Below are 21,608 nucleotides of genomic sequence, written 5' to 3' on the forward strand. Positions count from 1 at the left end.
AGCCCGTGCAGAAGTGCAGCCAGTCACGGGTGTGGGACAAGCCGAGAGCAAGCCCACGGGGCCCAGCCGTCCCCGCGAGGTGCGTGTGAGCTGGGGCTCAGGCCTGTCGCAGCCGGGGCGACAGAGAGGCCCTGGGGAGACCTCACCCCGTTTCACAGCTGCTTTTTAAAAGTCTGATAGCGCAAAGTCAGTTTTATTTTAAAAATAGGCTTTAAATTTTCCTTTTCAGTTTTTTCTTCCGAATGCCTTATATTTGGAGAAAGGACTAAAATAAATAAGTATCGTAGTACCCACACTTTGTGCTACTTAGCTCATCCTACCCTCAAACGTTAAAACAAAACTGACGGGCCGGCCGCGGGCAGGTAACGCCATCGCGGGTTGCAGGCTGGTGGCCGCAGTACTGAGTGCAGGTCCCAGCCCATTCCCAAGCCCACCCGGGGGTGGCTTCCCGTGGCTTCGCACTGTCCCCATGCCTCTCGGGGGTGTCGTCATGCTCACGGGGCTGCAGGCCACAGGCGCGCTGCGGAGGACCCGAGGGACACGGTCACAGTCCCTGCGGCCGCCTCACCACAGCCCCAGTGTCCCGGCCCCCAGGGTCCCCCCACGGGACTCTGCTCCGTTCCCCTGAAATTTAAAGTCCCCATTAACGGCAGGCTGCCGGAGCCATTGCCTCATTCCAGCCGAGTCCTTAGAAGCCCGCCGCGTGACATCACGGGCCGCACACACGCCTTCACCTGCCCTGCCTCTGTGGGACGTGTATCTAAGGGTCAAATTTTGACAGCGTCCGATTCTGGCTGTAAATCACGTCTATAGGGGCAGGTTCGTCCCCAGACACCCGAGTCTTCTCACTGCCCCAGGGGCCACAGGGCCCCCCGCCCCGCAGGCCGCACCCGGGCGGGCACAGATCCCGTGCACCTGCCGGGGAGCACGGCCAGGAGAGGGGCCCAACGGGGAAGCCCCGCTGCGAGCGGAGGAAGCCAGCACCCTCGGCAACCAGGAAACGTTGACTTCTGCTTAAGGACCTCGGCTTGAGAGACATTTTTGAAGCACTTTATAAGTTTTAAGAAGAAGCAGATACTTTGTTAAACCTTGACATTGTGTTTCCGTGAAACGGGTAATTCCGCTGCAGGTTCTGTGACCCCGGCGACAAAAGATGATGTGAAAACATAAATGGGCTATTTACAGCGGGTTAACCTTCGCCCTCATTTTGTGTCCTGTTTACATTTCTCAATAATTGCTTAATTCTTCCAAGGAACATTTTCTAAGGAATATTGAAGTAAGATAGGTCGGGGGACTATTTTCATCACAACAAACTCTAATATGTGAATATGAAGCAGTTCCCAATTAATGGCAAAATATCTGAACATGAAAAATAAAAGATTCCTTAAAAAAATATTCATGGGACTAAAATCCAGAAAAAAAATGATGATGACGACGTTGTAATCCACAACGAGCAGAACAAGTCATTCTATTGTGACAAGATCTTAAAAGATCGCATGGTTGGGTCCTCAGACGAGGCCCCGGGGGTCAGCGGCTCCCTGTCCCAGGCTGGGGGCTCCTCAGCAGGAGCTGTGCCTCTTGAGCTCCCCATCACTCTCCTTATCTCAGATTAAAAGCAAGTAAGAGAGCAAAGCATAGCATTTTTTTTAAATGAAGCTACTTCTCAAAACAATGTGCATCTCCTACAAATCAAAGCGGGTCTGGACACCTTCCCAGAGGGTTTGACAACCTGCCATTCTAATCAGAAAGTTCGTGACTGTAAGATAGATGTGAATCATTTTTAACATATAGACGTTTTACCTACCAACTCTCTCCTGATAGCTGGAAAGTTCAGGGTAGAGCTTGTATTTGTTTCTGTCACCTGCAAAATAGAAAAAAAAATGAAGGGGGGCATTTAGAAGACTTATTAGCGTATATAGTATATAAAATAGCCAAGAATGCCGAATCTTGCCTTTGTGAAGATTTTTTGAATCCCTAAGATTGACAGAAATATCAGTATTTTATCACACTTCAAATCAAGAGGAATGCCTGAATAAACCCAGAGAGAACACCGAGCACAAAGCAGCGGGCAAATATCTGATATTGATGGATCAGAAACCACAAGTCGCAGCCTTGGAATTATACGTTCTCGGATAACACACATACATATTTTTCTGGAAGTGATCATAAAATGCTTGAATTTTTACAAAATTTGTAGCCCCCAAGACAGTGATTTTCAAACATCTTTGCTTAACCCCTATAATAATTTTTAAACAGCATGTATTCACTTGTATATTTTCGATTTAACACCTCAAATTGTTCAATATAATGCTAAAAGTTGTAAAGGGCCTACTTTGCAGCATATTTCAATTTCAATTATTTAAATAATTATCTCTCTCTTTGGGGTAACGGAATCTAAATGTCATAGTATAAAAATGAATCATTATTTTTTTTTAGGAAATTTTATTTATTTATTCATGAGAGACACACAGAGAGAGGCAGAGACACAGGCAGAGGGAGCAGCAGGCTCCATGAAGGGAGCCCGATGTGGGACTCGATCCCAGGACTCTGGGGTCACGCCCTGGGGTGAAGGCAGATGCTCAACCACGGAGCCACCCAGGAGCCTCTGTAGTGTTCATTTTAATCTTCAAGTCATATTTCCATTCCATTTGTCCCAAAGATTTTATACTAAGGTATAAATATATTTTTATGTAACAGTTTCTACAACAAAAATTTGTACATGAATTTATTTTTATGTTATTTGAAGTAAGCACAAGGCTCTATTAAATAATTTCTTATAGATTGATTATAGTAATCATTATTGGTACACAGCTCACCAAAATCTTAAATATACTATGAATTTTTTTTATTTACTAAACATGAAAGTAAATTTTTATTTGAAAGGCATCTTCATAGACGGGTAAGTCTTTCAGTTCATATACACAAGATGACTATTTCTTATTTCTAGAATGACAAAGTTTCGATACCCAATTGTATCTTAGTATTATTTTTTATTTTTTTATTTTTATTTTTATTTTTTTTTAGTATTCTTTTTTAAAGATATAGGTGGTAGAAAAGCTGGTTCTTATAAAAGCTAGAGAGGGTTAAATGGATATGTTTCACAGCAACGGAACAGGATTATTTTATATTCCTTCCAAGATGAAGGTCAAAAAAACGACTTAACTATAATTAAAACAAAAATAATAAAATATTACTTTTATAACTTTTTGTTTTGGTGATAGTTAGCTGTGTGATTTTTTTTTAAGATTTTATTTATTTATTCATGAGAGAGAGAGAGAGAGAGAGAGGCAGAGACACAGGCAGAAGCAGGCTCCATGCAGGGAGCCCGACACGGGACTCGATCCCGGGACTCCAGGATCACGCCCTGGGCCAAAGGCAGGCGCCAAACCACTGAGCCACCCAGGGATCCCCTAGCTGCGTGATTTTTAAAGTAAGCCATATACAATGACAATATTAACGACGACTGTTAGGACGTGACAGTTCCGTTGTCCCCCTTCAGTTCTGTTGGGCAAAGAAACCGAAATCCGGGAACTCTGAAGCCGGCGGCCTCTGCTGGGGGCCCGGGGGGCTCACTAGCAGCTGCCGTCTGGATCAGGCTGGGCCTGTTCTCACGTTCACGGCCGGACTCGGGACCATCGGGGTCTCCTGCCTAGACGTGAGGGAAGGCGGGGGGGCCGGGGGCCCACGGGGCGGCGGAGCAGGAGCTCGGCAGGGCCCCAGGACAGAGGCCCACCCGCCAGACGGCTGCTGCCAGAAGCTGAGGGGGCGGGGACGGAGAGAGCAACGTGGCAGGATGGGGAGGACGGTATCACTATGCTGAAAGAATGCTTTTTAAAAAAAAACTGACTAGAAATAAGAGATTTGGGGTCGTGGTCAGATCTAGGACAAAAGAAATGCCGAGCAGGACTTTCGCAATGTAAAGATAAGCAGTCTGCGATAGAGATGGGAGGAACCTTCCGTTCACCTGCACAGACCGAAATTATAAGGTACGTGGGAATACACGCAACAAAAAAGGCACAGACACTCTGAGCCCCCGCAAGTGGAAAACAGAAAATGGACAGATCACCACAGAAATGCCGAATTAGCAGATGTATGCGTGCAACGTTGTTGTAAGAAATATCCCAAATCAGAGGCAGGTAAGCGCGTGACAGCAGGTGGCTGGTGGCAGCAGGTGGCAGGTGGCAGCAGGTGGCGGTGGCAGCAGGTGGCGGGTGATAGCACGTGGTGGGTGGCAGGGTCATAGCAGGTGGCAGGGTGATAGCAGGTGGCAGGTGGCAGCAGGTGTCAGGGTGACAGCAGGTGGCGAGTGGCAGCAGGTGGCAGGTGGCAGCAGGTGGCAGGTGGCAGCAGGTGGTGGATGACAGCAGGTGGTGAGTGACAACAGGTGGCGGGTGAGAGCAGGTGGCAGGTGAGAGCAGGTGGCAGCAGACAGCAGGTGGCGGGTGGCAGCAGGTGGTGGGTGACAGCAGGTGGCGGGTGGCAGCAGGTGGTGGGTGACAGCAGGTGGTGGGTGGCAGGTGGCAGCAGATGGCAGGTGGCAGGTAAGAGCTGGTTGCGGGTGACAATAGGTGGCGGGTGAGAGCAGGTGGCAGCAGACAGCAGGTGGCGGGTGGCAGCAGGTGGTAGGTGACAGCAGGTGGTGGGTGGCAGCAGGTGGCGGGTGAGAGCAGGTGGCAGGTAAGAGCAGGTGGCAGCAGACAGCAGGTGGTGGGTGGCAGCAGGTGGTGGGTGACAGCAGGTGGCAGGTGAGAGCAGGTGGCAGCAGACAGCAGGTGGCGGGGCACAGGCCACAGCCACTCCCCGCAGCTCGCTCTCGGCCCATTCCTGTGGCCACCGTGGCCCAAGCTGCCGGTCCTGTCACCCCTGTCAGCCTGATGCCCCGCGCGCCCGCCGCGGCCCTCACCTCCCTCCAGCTCCCCAAGCAGGTGTCTCCTGTCACATCATGACAAGAAGGTGAGGAAGCACAGGAAGAGATCTCAGGAGACAGAGTGACCAGGTTCACTCTGCATGTGCTGCGGGGCCGTCGGGGCCGTTCACTCTATGACGTGCTGTCGTCCGTGTGTGAGGCCCGCTTGTAGGTGAGACCTTGTCACAGGTAAGTGGGTATCGGGGAGCACGAGTAACGCGGCTCAGTCCACCCAGTGGGACGAGGGAGGACCCGTGCGTGGCAGCCACGGCCCACGGGCATGTGACACGTGCAGGGCAGAGGTCAGTCCCTCCCCACCTGCTCGTGCTCTCTCTCCCTCCCTGCGTTTGGCGTGACCCCGGGGTCTCAGGATCGAGTCCCCCAGGGAGGGAGCCCGCGTCTCCCTTGGCCTGTGTCTCTGCGTCTCTCTGTCTCTCATGAATAAATACAATCTTTTAAAAAATAAATAAAACCACCTTATGAAATCCTGAGCGCCCAAGAATATATAGTAAATAGTAACATCCAGAATATAAGTCTGTGGTACACAAGAGAGAGGCTTATTTTGTTCCCCGTTTCAAATCCACAGGATAACAGCCTTTGGGAGAAATGACAAATAGAAGAAACCAAAAGACTTTAAAGATAAAATATCTCTAATTGGAGAAAGCGTCTCCTGAATGAGAACAGAAGCTTTTCCAAACTACAGCAGTGAGGATTTGGAAGGGGCTGAGCGTTTATTTTTCTCTCCCACACCCGTCAGTGCTTCTATTTGACACTAAAGCTTAACAACGTAGCTTGATTTCTTAATAGCAATATTTAATAATTGCTTAATTATAATTGTATTTGAATTGCAACAAAAGCATTTACCTTGGGAGCCAGAGTTCGGCGGGACTTGCGCAGGTGACGGCTGTGGTCTCGACAGTGGTTTCGGGGGTAACTCTTTAGCCTGAAAGGGACACAAAAATGCACATAATTTTAACATACTTCTTTGCCGCGGAGCACATAAGGCTTTGTTCTTCCGACGGGCGTACCTGAAGCATTTGGTCCTATGCACCTGCTAACAAAACACCCCGACAAGCACCTGCCCTGCGCGCGCTGCACTGGGTGCGAACCGAGGCACCTGCAGGGGCGGCCACCGCCCAGCTCAGTGTGCAGGGTTCCGTGTTGTACCAGGGGTCCCCCAACTCCGAAGGTGGTCACGGGCCCGGCGCACGGCGCCCGGTGCTCCCAGGCCCCTTAGGGACCTGAGCCGTGGGCAACAGGCCGTGTTCCTCCCCGAGGTCGGTACACATGACGCGTCCCGGTTACAGGACGCGTTCACAAGACCTGCAGGTAAATGGAACCGTGAGGGGCCCTGGCCGGTTGTCAGGAGCCCGATTCCGAGGCAGGATATGGCACAGAAAGCAGCGGCCTGTGCCCGAGGGAACGTGGAGAGCCGTACTTACAGCCGCCTTCCTCTGCTCCCTGGCCGCTCTCCTTGCGTTGATTCGTTGTCCCTCGTTTTCATACTTCTCGGTAAAGGAATCGAGAATTTCATAAAGATCTTCGGCTTGAGCGGGCCGCGGTACTTCTCCGAATAAAATGTCGTAAGCCCGGATATCTTGACAATAAAATCTAGTAAGAAATATCAGATTCGGAGCATTCATAGACATGAATCTTTTCTAGAGTTAAAAGTAGGACACACACCTGTATGTAGGCATTTACACGCATCTGGTACCTCATATTTACTATTTTTTCAAACATTAACTACAAGCCCTAACCTGGGTTAAACCCTAAATTCACTCCCGGGCACATCTCTAGAGTCAATCACCAAAAAATAGTTTGATATGCAGATCCTTCCTCCGATAATATAAAAAGCAAACGCACACACACACATACATAAGCACATATATGCAAATATACCGAGAAGTACATATATTTGTACAGGTTTTTATTTTTTAAAAATGGTGCTTTGTAATATCTAATAACAAATATGGCTTTGTAGTTTCTTTGAAATGTTTATTTTACAAATACATATAATTACATATTATATGTATTACTGAATTACCGTAATACTGAATTACATATAAAGATTGGCCTTACATACCTCGAAGCCCTGCAGTGCGTTAGGAAGTATATTTGTTTCAGTTTATCCAGGATTCAGGGGAACGGCCGTGAGAAAGTCTCCCAAAGGCCCAGAATCAGAAGTTTTTAAAAGAATTCTTCATTTAAGTTTCTCATACTAATAAAAGCAGAAGTAAAAGCCTCTCTCCTGGCTTTAGGAGCCCAGAGCCGCAAACCTGCTCGCACCCCGCCCAGGCCTCCCGCGCTCTCCTTCTGTGGCTGACCTAGAAGTTCTCCTCCCCCCTTCCCCATCACAGCATGCCTGAGGGAGAATGGAGATCTGCCTCCGTTTTGTTTTAGGGACGAAAGACAAAGGCTGAGTGCAGTGACAGGCCGCCTCTCACAATAGGAACAGTCTGATCTGCAAGGGTTTTACAGATGTTTGAAAAGTACACTTCACATGACACGGCCAACTAATGGAATATTATAGCCATTAACTTACACTGAAGATTCTTTTTCTTTTTATTTTTTTACTATTTTTTTTCTAAATATTTTATTTATTCACGAGAGACACACAGAAAGAGGCAGAGACACGGGCCGAGGGAGAAGCAGGCTCCAGCCCGATGCAGGTTCGATCCCGGGACCCCGGGGTCACGCCCCGAGCCAGAGGCAGACGCTCAACCCCTGAGCCCCCCAGAGGCCCCTACACTGAAGATTCCTATAATGCCAAGTGGAAAAAAAGGGTTTACAATGGGATCCAGTACAATTACAATCACACGTGGCAAAACAAGGGGAATTACGTTTAGGAAAACACCATAAGGCAATAAAGCAAAATGTGAATCGTGTTCATCTTAAATGAACGGTTTTTTTCTTGTAATTTTTTGTGTTTTCTGGATTTTCTCTAAGTACATATTACTTTAATTGAATCTTTAAGAAATATATAGTTAGAGTCAAATGCTGTGTTTAAAAAGAATATAGGGGCAGCCTGGGTGGCTCAGTGGTTTAGCGCCACCTTCAGCCCAGGGCATGACCCTGAGGTCCCGGGATTGAGTCCTGCTTCGCGCTCCCCGCAGGGAGCCTGCTTCTCCCTCTGCCTGTGTCTCTGCCTCTCTCTCTCTCTCTATGAATAAATAAATAAAATCTTCCAAAAAATAAATAAAAAGAATATATAAGTTTACTCTGCAAACTGGGAACAACTATATGGGTCTATGAAGTATTATTTTCCTCATCATACGTTCCTGAAATCAATTAATACTATTTGGCTTGCACTTACTTTCGATTAGTTTCTTTCCTTTCAATCAAGCAGCTGCCTTCTAAAGATATGCCAGCAAACAGTCCCCTGGACTTGCAGTATGTGAAGACGGCAGCAGGACTCCTTAGGGCCACATTTCCTTCTAAATTCCTGCAAAACACACGGTCTTGCATCACAGGACCACCAGGGGATGGACACCAAAGGCGGTATCTGCGCAGCCCCAAGCTTCTCATTCGAAGAGGGGGCTTGCTCTGTACTACACACTGAGTATTGTCATGGAATTTAGAAACCTTTTTATATGACTATATGCTCTGGGTTTTCCGCACGTCTACGTGGCTCAAACGACCCGAAAATAGTCGTTCCTTAACAGAGAGGTAAAAGGCACGCTACGTACGGCAACCATCGCTCCAGTGAAACCCTTCTATTCTATTTCGGTTTTTCACAATTTAGTTTGAAGAAGATCTTTTTTCTTTCTCAGTCAATGCTGCCCTTTCTTTATCAGTTAATTAAATTTGACTTGGCTCCTTCAGAGCGTAAAGGTCAATTTTATGTTCGATTCCAGTAGATACGATGACCTGCATTTCTGAAATGTTTAGTTTCTTTTTGTGTGTTCTAGTTTCAGATTTTCTCACTTTATCACACCGGCTTTCTGATTTCTAAACAACCTCAGGCCCTCAGCTTATATAAATCCTTAATCGGTTTCATTGCAACTCAAGCTTCCTCCCCATGCAAAGCTGTGTACACTTTTTAAACCATTACTATCCAACAGCTGTTCGGAAAGTACTGCACGGTGCTCACCTTCCCAGGGGCCCAACTGCCACAGTAAAGTTCCCTCCAAGCGTCAGGTTACCGCCTTTTGCGAAAGCTTCAACTGCTCTGTCGTAATTCAGAATTATTACCAAATCTGATACCTGAAAATGAAGAGAACCATTTATTTACAATTAATTACATGTAAATATCCTTTAAAGTACATGCTGATTAAAACTCAAATATATACGATACGACGTAGCAAGAGTTTCAGTGTAGACAGTGAGAGAAGATGAAGGAAGAATCATTTGTATTTTGAGCTGAGGATGCAAGTAACGGTGATTTCCACAGGGCAGCACAGCAGACCCGGCCGAGCACTCACCAAGGACCATGCATACCCCGTGGGGCTCCGTGCAAACCCCGTGGGGCCCTGTGCATACCCCGTGGGGCCCCGTGAATACCCTGTGGGGCCCCCTGCATACCCTGTGGGGCTCCGTGCATACCCCGTGGGGCTCCATGCATACCCCGTGGGGGTCCGTGTAAACCCCGTGGGGCTCTGTGCATACCCTGTGGGGCTCCATGCATACCCCAAACCCTGTGGGGCCCCGTGCAAACCCTGTGGGGCTCCGTGCAAACCCCCAGTCTTCTTGACATGGTAGTGACGGGGGCCTGGCAAGCTTTGGGGGACCGTCCCAGGGACAGCTAGAGCAGGTCCAGTGTACGTAGGTCAGAAAGAGTAAAAGTACTCCCTTCATCCACACTCGGTGAGAGAGAGAGCCCAGCCTGAGACCTGCCTGCCGCGAGCCAGGGCGCAGGACCCGGGGTCTTCAGTGGCATCTCCACAGTGATCCCCGGTAGGGCCGAGCTCCTACCATGACTAAAGTGCATGCTGTCCTTTTTCTTTCGGGCTGAAGTGCAAAATATTGGAAGGAAGCTAGCTAACCATCAGTTAATGCCTTCTACTGAGTTAATTCTCTACGTGAAAGCAAAGTGGGGACGCGGTGAGGATGCTCAAGACGCACCCGCATGGACGGGTGTGTTCAAGAGCCCAGAAGCACGGACGGCCCTCGGGGACGGAGGGACGGGCCCAAGTTTTGGGGCAGCTGCGACTGAGAGCTGGTGACCCGGGTTCCTCTGCCGGCTTCCCCACCTGCCGCCCTTCCCCACGCGACAGCTGCAGGCCCGGCCCCTTTCGGCCCTGTTGAGGATGGAGACCCGCAGACCCAGAAGAGGAAAGGTGTGCAGATCGATGCTAAGAATCTGGGCTAAAAATCGAACTCTCTGGGTGTGAATCCCACGTCTGCCTCCTGCAGGTTCTGTGAGCTTGGACACACAGCCAAGCAGCTTGCAATTGCAGCTTGCTTCTGTGCCTCGCGGGGGGCGGGAGGGGACCCCGCTCGCAAGTCGTGTACTCTGCATGCGTGTGGACACGGGCACAGACCTTCACGTAAGCTGGTTTAAGACATTAATAGAAATCATTCGTAAATGATTTTATTTTGGCATTTTTTTAAAGATTTTATTTATTTATTCATGAGAGATGCAGAGAGAGAGGCAGAGACACAGGCAGAGGGAGAAGCAGGCTCCCTGCAGGGAGCCCGACATAGGACTCGATCCCGGGACCCCGGGGTCACAGCCTGGGCCGAAGGCAGACGCTCAACTGCTGAGCCCCCCGGGCATCCCTCCATTTTATATATGGACAATTTCTGTGGTGTCAAATGATACAGAATTACTTAGCATTTTATGACAAGTAATTTTGCCAATGATTGTGTGAGCTGGCTTTATATACAGTTTTAGGTAATGTGTATAAGATCGCTCTGCATAATGCTTGGTAGAGACATAGGCAGAAGGTGCAGATCTCCAGCCATGACCGTGGGGATGCCTCGCCGAGTGTCCCCTTCTCCTTGGTACATCTTAGGACAGTTAAGGAAGACAAAATGTTAAGTAAGAGTCAATTAAAGAAAAAAGTAATGCTTTAATTTTCTGTCTCCTCTCAATTCAATTCTCTCTGAAATAAGAGTAAGATAATCCTGTTCTTTGGTGATATCACTACAGAGAACCAGGTCAAAGCCCACAGAGAATCTGAGGAGCAGGGCAGGCCAGTGGCTCTACATTTGCTCCCACAGCTTAGGGGAAAAGCAAAACAGATTCTCTGAAAGAAAACTGGAGCAATAGAGTAAATAAACGGTAGAAGACATCTCAAAATTCGATGCGGCTTCTTAAGATGTTTGCAATAAGGGGCGCCTGGGCGGCTCTGTCGGTGGAGCGCCTGCCTTTGGCTCGGGCCCTGACCCCGGGGTCCTGGGGTGGACCCCTGCCCCCGTCCCGTCCTCATGTCGGGCTCCCCACTTCTCCCTGCTCCTGCCTCTGCTCCGCCTGCCTCTTCTCTCTGGGTCTCTCTATCTCTGTGTCAAATAAATAAATAACATCTTAAAAAAAAAAAAAGTTTGCAATAAGATGTAACTACAAATAAGATGCCGGTTGTGCATTTAAACTTCAATGTTACACGAAGGAATGAGGGAAACCCAACTAGCCTGTGGGAAAAGCTGGGGGAGTAACGTTGACCCCGGAGCAGAGGGGCCAAGGTCGTTAGGAGCAAAGTTACAAAACCAAACAATGCAAAGTCAGTCTTTGCTTAAAGAATTTGAATTATTTGAAGATAAGAGTTCAAAGATAACGAATTCAATAATTCTCTGGGCTGTAACATGACTAGGTGTTGCCACCCGAGGACACGCTGGGCTAGTCAGGTAGGCCTGGCTCTGAGCTCCAGCTGGGGAGCGGCTGGCAATCCGGAGCTGCGGGGCCGCAGGGTCCATCTGTTGAGACGCCTGCTCCTCAGACGTGCTAGAGGTGGAGACGGAGCAAAGGGGGATGAGCAACGTCCACCGTCAAGGAGAGGACACTGGCAAACTTAGACAGTTTTAGGCGGAGGGCCGCCCAGGGGGTCAGCGGTTGAACGTCTGCCTTTGGCTCAGATTGTGACCCCAGGGTCCTGGGATCAAGTCCTGCTTCGGGGTCCCCGCAGGGAGCCTGCTTCTCCCTCTGCCTGGGTCTCTGCCTCTCTCTCTGTGTCTCTCATGAATAAATAAGTAAAATCTTAAAAAAAAAAATGAAAATTGTAGGTGGGGATCCATCTAGAAAACGAAATACATGCAAAAACGATATTTTGTTGGTGGTGAAATAAGAACAGCAAGTAGTCTCTCAGGTTCTCTGCAGTAAGTTTCAGCTGCTTTTGGAGAAAATGGCAATTGTATGTTTACACACTTACCTCAATTCCTATCTCAAATCCTCCACCAAACCCAGCTATCCCAATGGCGGAGGGCGCAGACCATTCTAATAAAAACAAAGAAACAAGCGTCACTCTAATATTAAAACCCCTTAAATACACACCAAAACCACCATGAGATCCCACCTCACCCCAGTGAGAATGGGGACAATTACAAGGCAGGAAACCACAAATGCTGGAGAGGATGCGGACAAAAGGGAACCCTCTTGCACTGTTGGTGGGAATGTGAACAGGTGCAGCCACTCTGGAAAACTGCATGGAGGTTCCTCAAAGAGTTAAAAATAGACCTGCCCTACGACCCAGCAATTGCACTGCTGGGGATTTACCCCAAAGATACAGATGCAGGGAAACGCCGGGACACCTGCACCCTGATGTTCACAGCAGCAATGTCCACAATAGCCCAACTGTGGAAGGAGCCTCGGTGTCCATCGATAGATGATGGATAGAGAAGCTCTGGTCTATGGACACAGTGGGATATTCCTCAACCATTAGAAACGACAAATACCCACCATGTGCTTCGACATGGAGGGACCTGGAGGCTATGATGCTGAGGGAAGTCAGTTGGAGAAGGACAATCATATGGTTTCACTCATACATGGAATATAAGACATGGTCAAAGGGATTATAAGGGGAAGGGAGGGAAAACTGATTGGAAGTCATCAGAGGGGAAGGCGAACCCAAGAGACTCTTAGCTCTGGGAAACACCCTGGGGGCGCCGGGGGTGGGTGGGACTGGGGGCACTGGGTGATGGGCGTGTGGTGGGTGAGCACTGGGTGTGATACACAACTGATGACTTATTGAACCCTACATCTGAAACTAAGGATGTACTATATGTAGGCTCATTGAATTTAAATGAAAAAAAAAAAAAAACATTAAAACCCCTTTGGTACCCAAATATGGGAAGGAAAAATGCTACAATGTGAAAGAATAGTGTTCTTTTAGAAATACTAAGACTTTTGTATTTCCCCCTCTGTTTTTAAATATTCTTTAATGAGCATATATAATGTTTAAGTTAAAAATATTTGAAAGGGAGCAGCCCCGGTGGCCCAGTGGTTTAGCGTCGCCTTCAGCCCAGGGCGTGATCCTGGAGACCTGGGATCGAGTCCCACGTCGGGCTCCCTGCATGGAGCCTACTTCTCCCTCTGCCTTGGTCTCTGCCTCTCTGTGTGTGTGTGTCTCTCATGAATAAATAAATTTAAAAAAAATCTAAAAGAAAAATATTTGAAAGATATTAGATATTGAGTCTCATGGACTCACAAATCCATGCCCCCTCATCTTTCTCTATAAACGTGCACACGACCAAACTAGCCAGCCTGTACCTGTTAACACACATGGCACTTGATAATCACAACTATCGATGCTTGGATGTTTCACAAAATAATTGAGCTGCAATTCTAGTTTTTGGTTAGAATTTTTTAGGAGATATAAGAGAGCAAATGACTTTAAAAAATTTTAATATTATCACTTCTAAGGGCAACACAATAATAAACTGTTTCTATTGTAAAACTCTGGGGGCAAAAACTGGCCTTTTTGTGCCTTGTAGAAGCACAAGAACTGGGTTATAAATTCAAGATTATTAAGATTTTAAGATGATAAATTTCCTTACATTTGAAAACTAAGTACAATAATTCCATTTGAATTAGGAAATAAATTAATTTGATGGGCGGAGGGTGGGACAGTATAAATAAAGTACTTTTCTGAAAATGCTTATTACCTTCCTAAACCTAATTTTGTGTTCTAGGTAACAGGATATGGCTTGAATATATTCAGAACTAATCTATCCCGGCTTAGTGGGGTTTCGATTACAGAAATGAGTGTCATATAATCCCAAAGTTCTTCTCATTTCCTATGTTAGGAACCGACCTGTCTGAGGACAGCCCATCTGGCCGGGATCTGGGGAATTTGCTGCTTCCTTTGGGCGGCTTTTATCTTATCCTGTGCAGACGGAGCAGCTGGCGCTCGGGAGGGGGAGAGAAATGAGGCTACTGGGCCCCGGAGCAGGTCCACCTGAGGCTCTGAGACCCAGGGCGGTCAGGCCCCACCTGAGCAGAGAGCCGCCTGGTCAACCCGCACGGTGACCTTCTCATGGCCCTGGGCCCACGGGCAGTGCAGCGGCTCTGCAGAGGCCTAGGTCTGTGGGGTCACATCAGGGGACACAGGGAGCCTGACTCCGGGGACCAGGGCCCACGCCCCACAGACACCCAGGGGTATCTACTGCACTTTAGGGTCACATCAGGGGACAGAGCCTGACCTTGGGGACCAGGGCCCATGCCCCACAGACCCCCAGGGGATCTACTGTACTGTGGGGTCACATCAGGTGACAAAGGGAGCCTAACCCCGGGGACCAGGGCCCATGCCCACTGACCCCCAGGGGATCTACTGTCATTGTCTTGTGCTCTCTTCCAGACCAACATGAAATGATCTACACTAAAAAATATGTATTAAGAGAGAAATACGTTCAATTATGTGAGCGTACAGAGAATGTTAAATCGGCATAAACAGCTCTTTAGTTGGCTTTGACACACCTGCATGGTTTTAAATTATTATGCTAAATGTCGGCTAAACCTGGAATCGGGGGAAGTACATTTTGATTTCATCTCTGAAAATCAAGGATTAGACTTCACCCCAGAAAGTAACACCAACGTGTCTGATCCCGATGGGCTGTCACCCTCACCCTGGGTACAGGCTTTAAAGAAAAATTCTGGTTTTTGTGGTTTCCCCCGGGAACAGTAGAGTGATCAGAGATGGCTGAGATGGCCAGATCACCTCCCACAGGGCAAGTTACCCCTCGGGGTTGAGGGGATTCCTTCCCGCCACGAGGTGCTCGCCGGCCCACCAGGTATCTGTGCCGAGGGTGGCCCAGAGCAGCCGGGCGAGTGGAGGCTGGGTCGGGGGTTCAGGGGCGCGGGTGCCCAGGCCGGGGCCGGACCGGGGACTCACCTCCGTGGGGCCTGCGCGCCAGCACCACGCCGCTGCCCCCTCTGGCCGTCACAAGGAAGCCGGCCCGGACCACGGACAGAAGCGCAAGACCTTTGGCTCTAGCGATCACGTGGGCTGCAAGGTAGGAAGCGGCAGGTGAGCAGGTGGGACAGAGGGCGGCGTGGAGGACTCAGGACACAGCGCTGCGCGGCCGGGCCCACGGGGCGGGGGGCGCCCATGGCGGGGGACGGGCGCAGCTCAGGGCACCCAGGCCTTGGCCACCACCTCCCGTCGGGGTGCTGCCTCCACCGGGGCACCCAGCGCAGTGCTGCTCCCAGGTCCTGCACCTGATGTCTGAAGGAGGCATGAGGGTGACCTTTCCCTACGGGCATCTGCTAGCAGGACAAGTAATTTGGAAACTTCAAATAATTGAGAATACAACGCATAAAAAAACAAGCTACTTGATTACAGGGAACACACAGGGCGGCTGGAGGAGGTGGGGTGGGGGACGGGGTCCCTGGGCGACGGGCACCAAGGAGGGCACGTGATGTGACGAGCACTGGGTGTCATATAAGACTCTACCCCTGAAACCAATAATACATTATATGTCAATTAATTGAATTTAAATAAAGTCTTAACAAATACAAAAAGAAAAAAAAGCCCAAGTTAGTGTTTTTAAAGGAATTAAGATCCACAAGGAACTGAGTACTAAGGAGAAACCTCACAAGACGGGTGTGCTGCCAGCAGCAGAACTTGGATCTTAAAGCCATATACTTAGTTCACGTTTCATGAATACGAAAATTAGACGTAAACACAGAAAACCCAAGTGATTTTGCCACTTTAAAAGACGTTTAACTTTATAAAATGACCTGATCAAGTATTCAAGTGACACATAACTACTAAGCGGGCTAAGAATACCATTTAATTTATACCATATTCACATTTCAGGGAAGTCCATTACGTAAGATGGATTAATATATGTGCCCCTCAAACAGGGCACCTCCCTTTGCTGTGGATTTATTTACACAACAGGGCATCTTCAAGCAACAAGGGAAGGGTCGCCTGGGTGGCCCAGGGGCTGAGTGTCTGCCTTTGGCCCAGGTGGTGACCCCGGGGTCCCGGGATCGAGTCCCGCGTCGGGCTCCCTGCATGGAGCCTGCTTCTCCCTCTGCCTGTGTCTCTGCCTCTCTCTCCTTGTCTCTCATGAGTAAATAAATAAAATCTTAAAAAATAATAATAACAGAGGAAGCCTAAGCATCAGAAGTTACTCTTGCCTCTGACATCACTTTCCAGGTGTTTCGATTTCTCATCTTTAGTCAAATATTCCATCAAGAAAGTCAAACCAAACCCTCTACTCAAATACGCAGAAATGGTTTTGTACGAGTCCCTAGAAAAACACTAAATTTGTAAATTTAGTTTCAAACCGCTTCAAAACTTTAGCAGGAGACTCTGAGAGAGAACGCATCAAGGGCGTGAAGGCGCAAAGGCACGTGGGGAGGACAGGGCTGGGCTCCGACTGCAGCCTGCTGAGCGTGCCTTTGCTCTGCGTGGAAGGTCGTATGAATGTTGTGATGAGGTTGAGGCTATGCTGTGTATCACATGGGTGTGTTTTTACAACCACATTTTGGCAGAGCATCTTCCTCCGCTCTCAGTGTGTGTACGGTCAGGACTGCCTCCGTTTACGAGGAACAAAAGCAGAGGAATGTATTTTTATTTATTTATTTATTTATTTATTTTTTTATTTTATTGTATTTATTTTTTATTTTATTTTACTTTATTTTATTATTTTTATTATTTTATTTTGTTTTATTTATTTTATTTTATTTATTTAATTTATTTATTTTATTTATTTATTTTATTTATTTTTTTGATGAACGTATTTTAAATGTCATGTTTGTATTTATGGATTTTCCACCCAGATTTGGAAGACACTAAAATACCACTAATGCCTGAATAATTTGCCAATTGGCTTTTTATTTACAGTATTGATGCGCTGGTTACAGATCACTGATGGAATTCCACTGCACAGAATCCAGGAGGGATAATCCAAACCCAGATGTTTCTGTGTCAGGAAATACAATTTATTCATGAATTGGGCTAGGAGGCTGCGTATGCAGATGCTCACATATATCAAGACGTGTCTTCTATCTCCTGCTTCAGAATACTGTTACTGAAAATTCGTTTTTCCTGGCTAAATTTTCTTCAAGTCGTAAAGCAGCATTTTATCGAACTGGTATGTGCATACAGATCACTGAGATCTCGTGAAAAATGCAGATTCTGACTCCTTACGCTTCAGAAGAGCCTTGAGATCCTGCATTTCTAACAAGCCCCTAGTTGGTCGAGTCCACACCTTGAGGAGCGAGGCTCCAGGAAGCACTGTGTCCTCCATGGGAGCAGTGACTGCGCCAAAATAACAATCGTTAATATTGTTATTATTAATTTTTTTTTAAGGTATTTATTTATTTATTTGTGATAGTCACAGAGAGAGAGAGAGGCAGAGACACAGGCAGAGGGAGAAGCAGGCTCCATGCACCGGGAGCCCGACGTGGGATTCGATCCCGGGTCTCCAGGATCGCGCCCTGGGCCAAAGGCAGGCGCCAAACCGCTGCGCCATCCAGGGATCCCGAATATTGTTATTATTATAACAACAATAAATTAATCTTTTTTTTAAAGATTTTATGTATTCATGAGAGACACAGAGAAAGACACAGAGACACGGGCAGAGGGAGAAGCAGGCTCCCTGCGGGGAGCCCGACACAGGACTCGATCCCAGGACCCTGGGGTCACGCCCTGGGCGGAAGGCAGACGCCCAACCACTGAGCCACTGAGGCGTCCCTACATTAATCTTTTTAAACATTTAACGTTCTGCTAAATAACTTAAAAATCTAGCTTAAGAAATTAATCTAGTTTTTTTTTTTTTTTTAAGTTAAATTAGTTTTCGTCCCTGCAGGATCGGCGTCCTGCGTGGCAACTGGTCAAAAGGGAAGGCAGAGGCAGTCTGTGCAGTGCCCAAGCCAGTTTGCACACGAGTCTTCTTGGCCTCTTGGCCAAGATGAGTTCACCTTAACCACCAGTAGGAGCCACTGGTCGTGGCCAAGGACAGACAGTGGTTCCCAACCCCCCTCCCACCCCGGCCTAGGTCTTCTGTGCTCCGCCTCCATTAGATCAACGAGAGTGGTTGGGGCGGCCCTGCGTCTGCGTCTGACTCAGCAGCCCTGGCGGGAGGTCAGGCTCTGCATTCTCAAGGCCCAAGGAGTTACTGAGCCGCGTCTTCTTCAAGCAGGATAAAAGGCAAATATCTTATCTCAAGAGAGAAACCCCCAAATCAAAATGTATGTATGAGATTAGCCAGTGATTCTGCAAGATAAGGTTGTGAAGGCCTGAGAAACTGAGGGTGAGGACAGGTGAATTTAGGGAGAGCCCAGGTGCGCCAGGAAGAGGAGGCAGGGAAGGGCGAGGGGGCGGGGGTGTGGGGGCCCGGGAGACCCTCTGGCAGACCAGCCAGGAGGATAAGGTGCTCTTAGGGGTCCCCGGCCTGAGGCCAAAGACCACACCAAGCAGCTCAGGCAACAAAATGAGAAATGAGAGGTACATGGTTTACTTACCAGGAATGATCTTATCAGGTCCATTTCTGGAAGTTATTTCCGTGAATTCTCTCAGGATTTTAGCAGCCTTTTTTGCTTCTGATTTCAAATTGGAAGGTATAGGATTGTTCACTGAAAGATTAAAAAAAAAAAGAGAGAGAGAGATTTTAATGAAAAAATCCAGTAAGTAGGAGTTAGGAATCTATTATAATTTCATTTCTTCTCATGCACAATTGAGCATTAACAAATAGCATCCTTCTAGCAAAAGAAATGAACTGGAAATGCTCAAATTATTGTCTCATCTCTATTCTCCTGATGAATTCACTCTGAGGTTGGGAAACCCTAAACCCTCAAAATCCCAGAAATTATAAAATCCTGGATAAAATCCACGTCAAAATGTGGAGCTATCCTATGGATTATCCTCGTCAGTGACGGTGGGAGGGACTCCGGAGCTGCGGATGAGTCCCCCCTGCACGTCCTGGGGGAGTCGGGCCACCACCGGGCGCAGCACCCTCGGGCCCTGAAGGGCCGGCCCTTTGTCACAGGAGGAGGAAGCGCAAGGGCCACAGAACAAGAGGCTTGAGGGCCAGGGGAGCCGTTCAGGCCATCGAATGCATTTTTCACTTCCACCTGACACTTTCAGCTCTGAAAGTTCCATTTGTTCTGGTTTTTCCATTTCTGTCCTCAGTATGTTGTTCTTTCAATACTTGGGCATATTGTAAAAGATACTTCTTTGTCCTCGTCGGACAATGGCGTTCTCTTTGGCCTCTTGGGATGTGGGCCACCCGTTTCTGAGGTTGAGGGGTGGCTGGCAGGTATGCCCCCCACCCCGGGTGGTCCCTGATGCCCGCAGCAGCCCGGGCGGGGCGCCTCACGGGGTCCTGACCCGCCCGAGCAGTGGGGCCGCTCAGGCTCCGCCCCGGTGCCCCATCCAGGGGCTCCCCACGGGCCTCTCCAGTGGAAGCCGGCGCCTGGCGGGGTGGGCTGGTCCCCGGTGCCTCGCCGCCCCCTGCAGACCCTGCCTTGCAGATCCGGGGTCCTGGGCTCCCCAGGCCCAGGTCTCTCCTGCAGCCAGAGACAGGCACGGGTGACCCCCCGCCCCGGGGCTTGCAGGTGCCTCCAGGTTGGAGCCCGGGCGGTCCCGGGGGTCGCCCCCCACTCCCCTACCCTGGATCTCCCCCCTGCAGGAGCACATCTCGGAGTCCAGGCCTTTCCGGGGGTCGCCCCCCCATCTCCCCCCTGCAGGAGCACATCCCTGGCATATCTGCCGGTTTCTGGGGGTCACAGTAAGTGGCGGGAGCTTTCAGTGTCTGAACCTCTCCCTGGGCTTTCACTTGTTGAGTGACGTCAAGTAACTTTCCATCCCCTCCAATCCCTCGTGCTGTCCCACCAGGGCAGTATTTCTTATTTCTTACTCATTTATAAAGTAAGGGAATTAAGGTTTTTCTAGAACATGAGTTACAAATTTTGATTTGCGGCTTGTCATTTGTCTTTTCAACGTTCCTATGATGGTTTTTCGACTTTTTGTCTTAACGACGACAAGTTCATCTCTTGTAAATTTTACAAGTATCCTGACCAAACAAAATGATTCACAAGTTCATATGGAAAAATAAACAAGCGAGAAAATATGCGGGAAAAGTATATAACAGAAAAATAACGGAGAGGTGATTCTCTGCCAGAAGCTGCAACGTGTGATAAAGCCTCCATAATTTGTAGTAGATGCAAGTATAGGTAGAAGAGTCAATTTTACAAAGTAGAAAATTCAGAAATTGGCCCAAATATATAAAAGTAATTTAATATATAATAAAAAAGCACCTTAAGTCAATGTAGAAAAGCTATGTTACACAATAAATAGTGATCTTTTTGGGGAAAAAAATCATCCACAGCTTCATGTTACTTATGGACAAACTCCAAATTCATCAATGATTTGAAATGCCAAAAATCAAACCATAAAAGAACCAGAAATTAAGTGAGAATTAGTTTTCAAATTCATAGTGCAAAAGGCCCAAGTATGACAAAAAAAAATCTGTATTTTTAAATGATCAGAAAATATGGCAGAAGCATATTGTAAAGAAAAAAGAAAACATACACATACGAAAATATCGAGGAAAAAGCCACCCCCACTATCAATATCCACCGACACTACTGTCTGCATTTTTGTGTATGCCTCAATTGACTCCTATTGCCAAATATGTAGATTATTTCCATTTTCTGCTTTTACAGATACCGCTGTTGGCTGACAATCATCTTAGGATAGAGTCTCAAGGGTTGGCATCAATGAATCAAAAACAAAAAGAAGTTTGTTAGCTTTTCATTACATCATCAAATTGCCTCCTACAGGGCAGCCCGGGTGGCTCAGCAGTTTAGCGCCTCCTTCAGCCCAGGGCATGACACCGGGGTCCCGGGATCGAGTCCCGCGTCCGGCTCCCTGCATGGAGCCTGCTTCTCCCTCTGCCTGTGTCTCTGCCTCCTTCTCTCTCTCTCTCTGTGTCTCTCACTAATAAATAAATAATAAATAAATCTTAAAAAAAAACAAACAACAAATTTGCCTCCTACAGATACTACCCAGGTTTCACTGACGGAGCCACCCAGGCGCCCAAAACAGTCCCCAAGTTTAGAACCACTGGGTATTACCATAAAAATTCCCACGTTACAGGCGACACTGGTAACGGCGAAGTCCGTACATTAGAAAACAGCATAACACATTTTATTTGGATTTATCTGAATACTAGTGAATTTTTCTTTTGTTTGTTTACATTTCCTGTTTTGCTTATTTTCTGTTCACATTCTTTGACTGTTTTTCTGGTGCCATACTCTTTTTGTCTATAATTTTAATCATGTTGTAAATCTATGTCTCTGCAGCTTTTCTAAAAAAAA

At 47.9% G+C, this 21,608-nt stretch overlaps 1 protein-coding gene across 4 annotated transcripts in view; it reads right to left on the reverse strand.

The window, feature by feature from the left end:
* Positions 1–21,608, reverse strand: part of SH3YL1 (SH3 and SYLF domain containing 1) — a 37,135-nt gene that overhangs the window by 4,619 nt on the left and 10,908 nt on the right. For 3 of the 4 annotated variants that reach the window (XM_025454811.3, XM_049095502.1, XM_025454813.3), the window contains exons 2-9: positions 18,753–18,863; positions 15,169–15,282; positions 12,211–12,275; positions 8,997–9,109; positions 8,220–8,348; positions 6,349–6,517; positions 5,771–5,849; positions 1,805–1,861 (exon numbers count right to left, since the gene is read on the reverse strand). In XM_025454811.3, coding sequence (XP_025310596.1) covers positions 1,805–1,861; positions 5,771–5,849; positions 6,349–6,517; positions 8,220–8,348; positions 8,997–9,109; positions 12,211–12,275; positions 15,169–15,282; positions 18,753–18,863 — 837 coding nt within the window. The remainder of the gene's footprint in view (positions 1–1,804; positions 1,862–5,770; positions 5,850–6,348; positions 6,518–8,219; positions 8,349–8,996; positions 9,110–12,210; positions 12,276–15,168; positions 15,283–18,752; positions 18,864–21,608) is intronic. The other variant, XM_025454812.3, reaches the window with a different exon arrangement.

This window comes from Canis lupus, chromosome 17 (genome assembly GCF_003254725.2).
Source record: "Canis lupus dingo isolate Sandy chromosome 17, ASM325472v2, whole genome shotgun sequence".
Taxonomy (NCBI): Eukaryota; Metazoa; Chordata; class Mammalia; order Carnivora; family Canidae; genus Canis; species Canis lupus.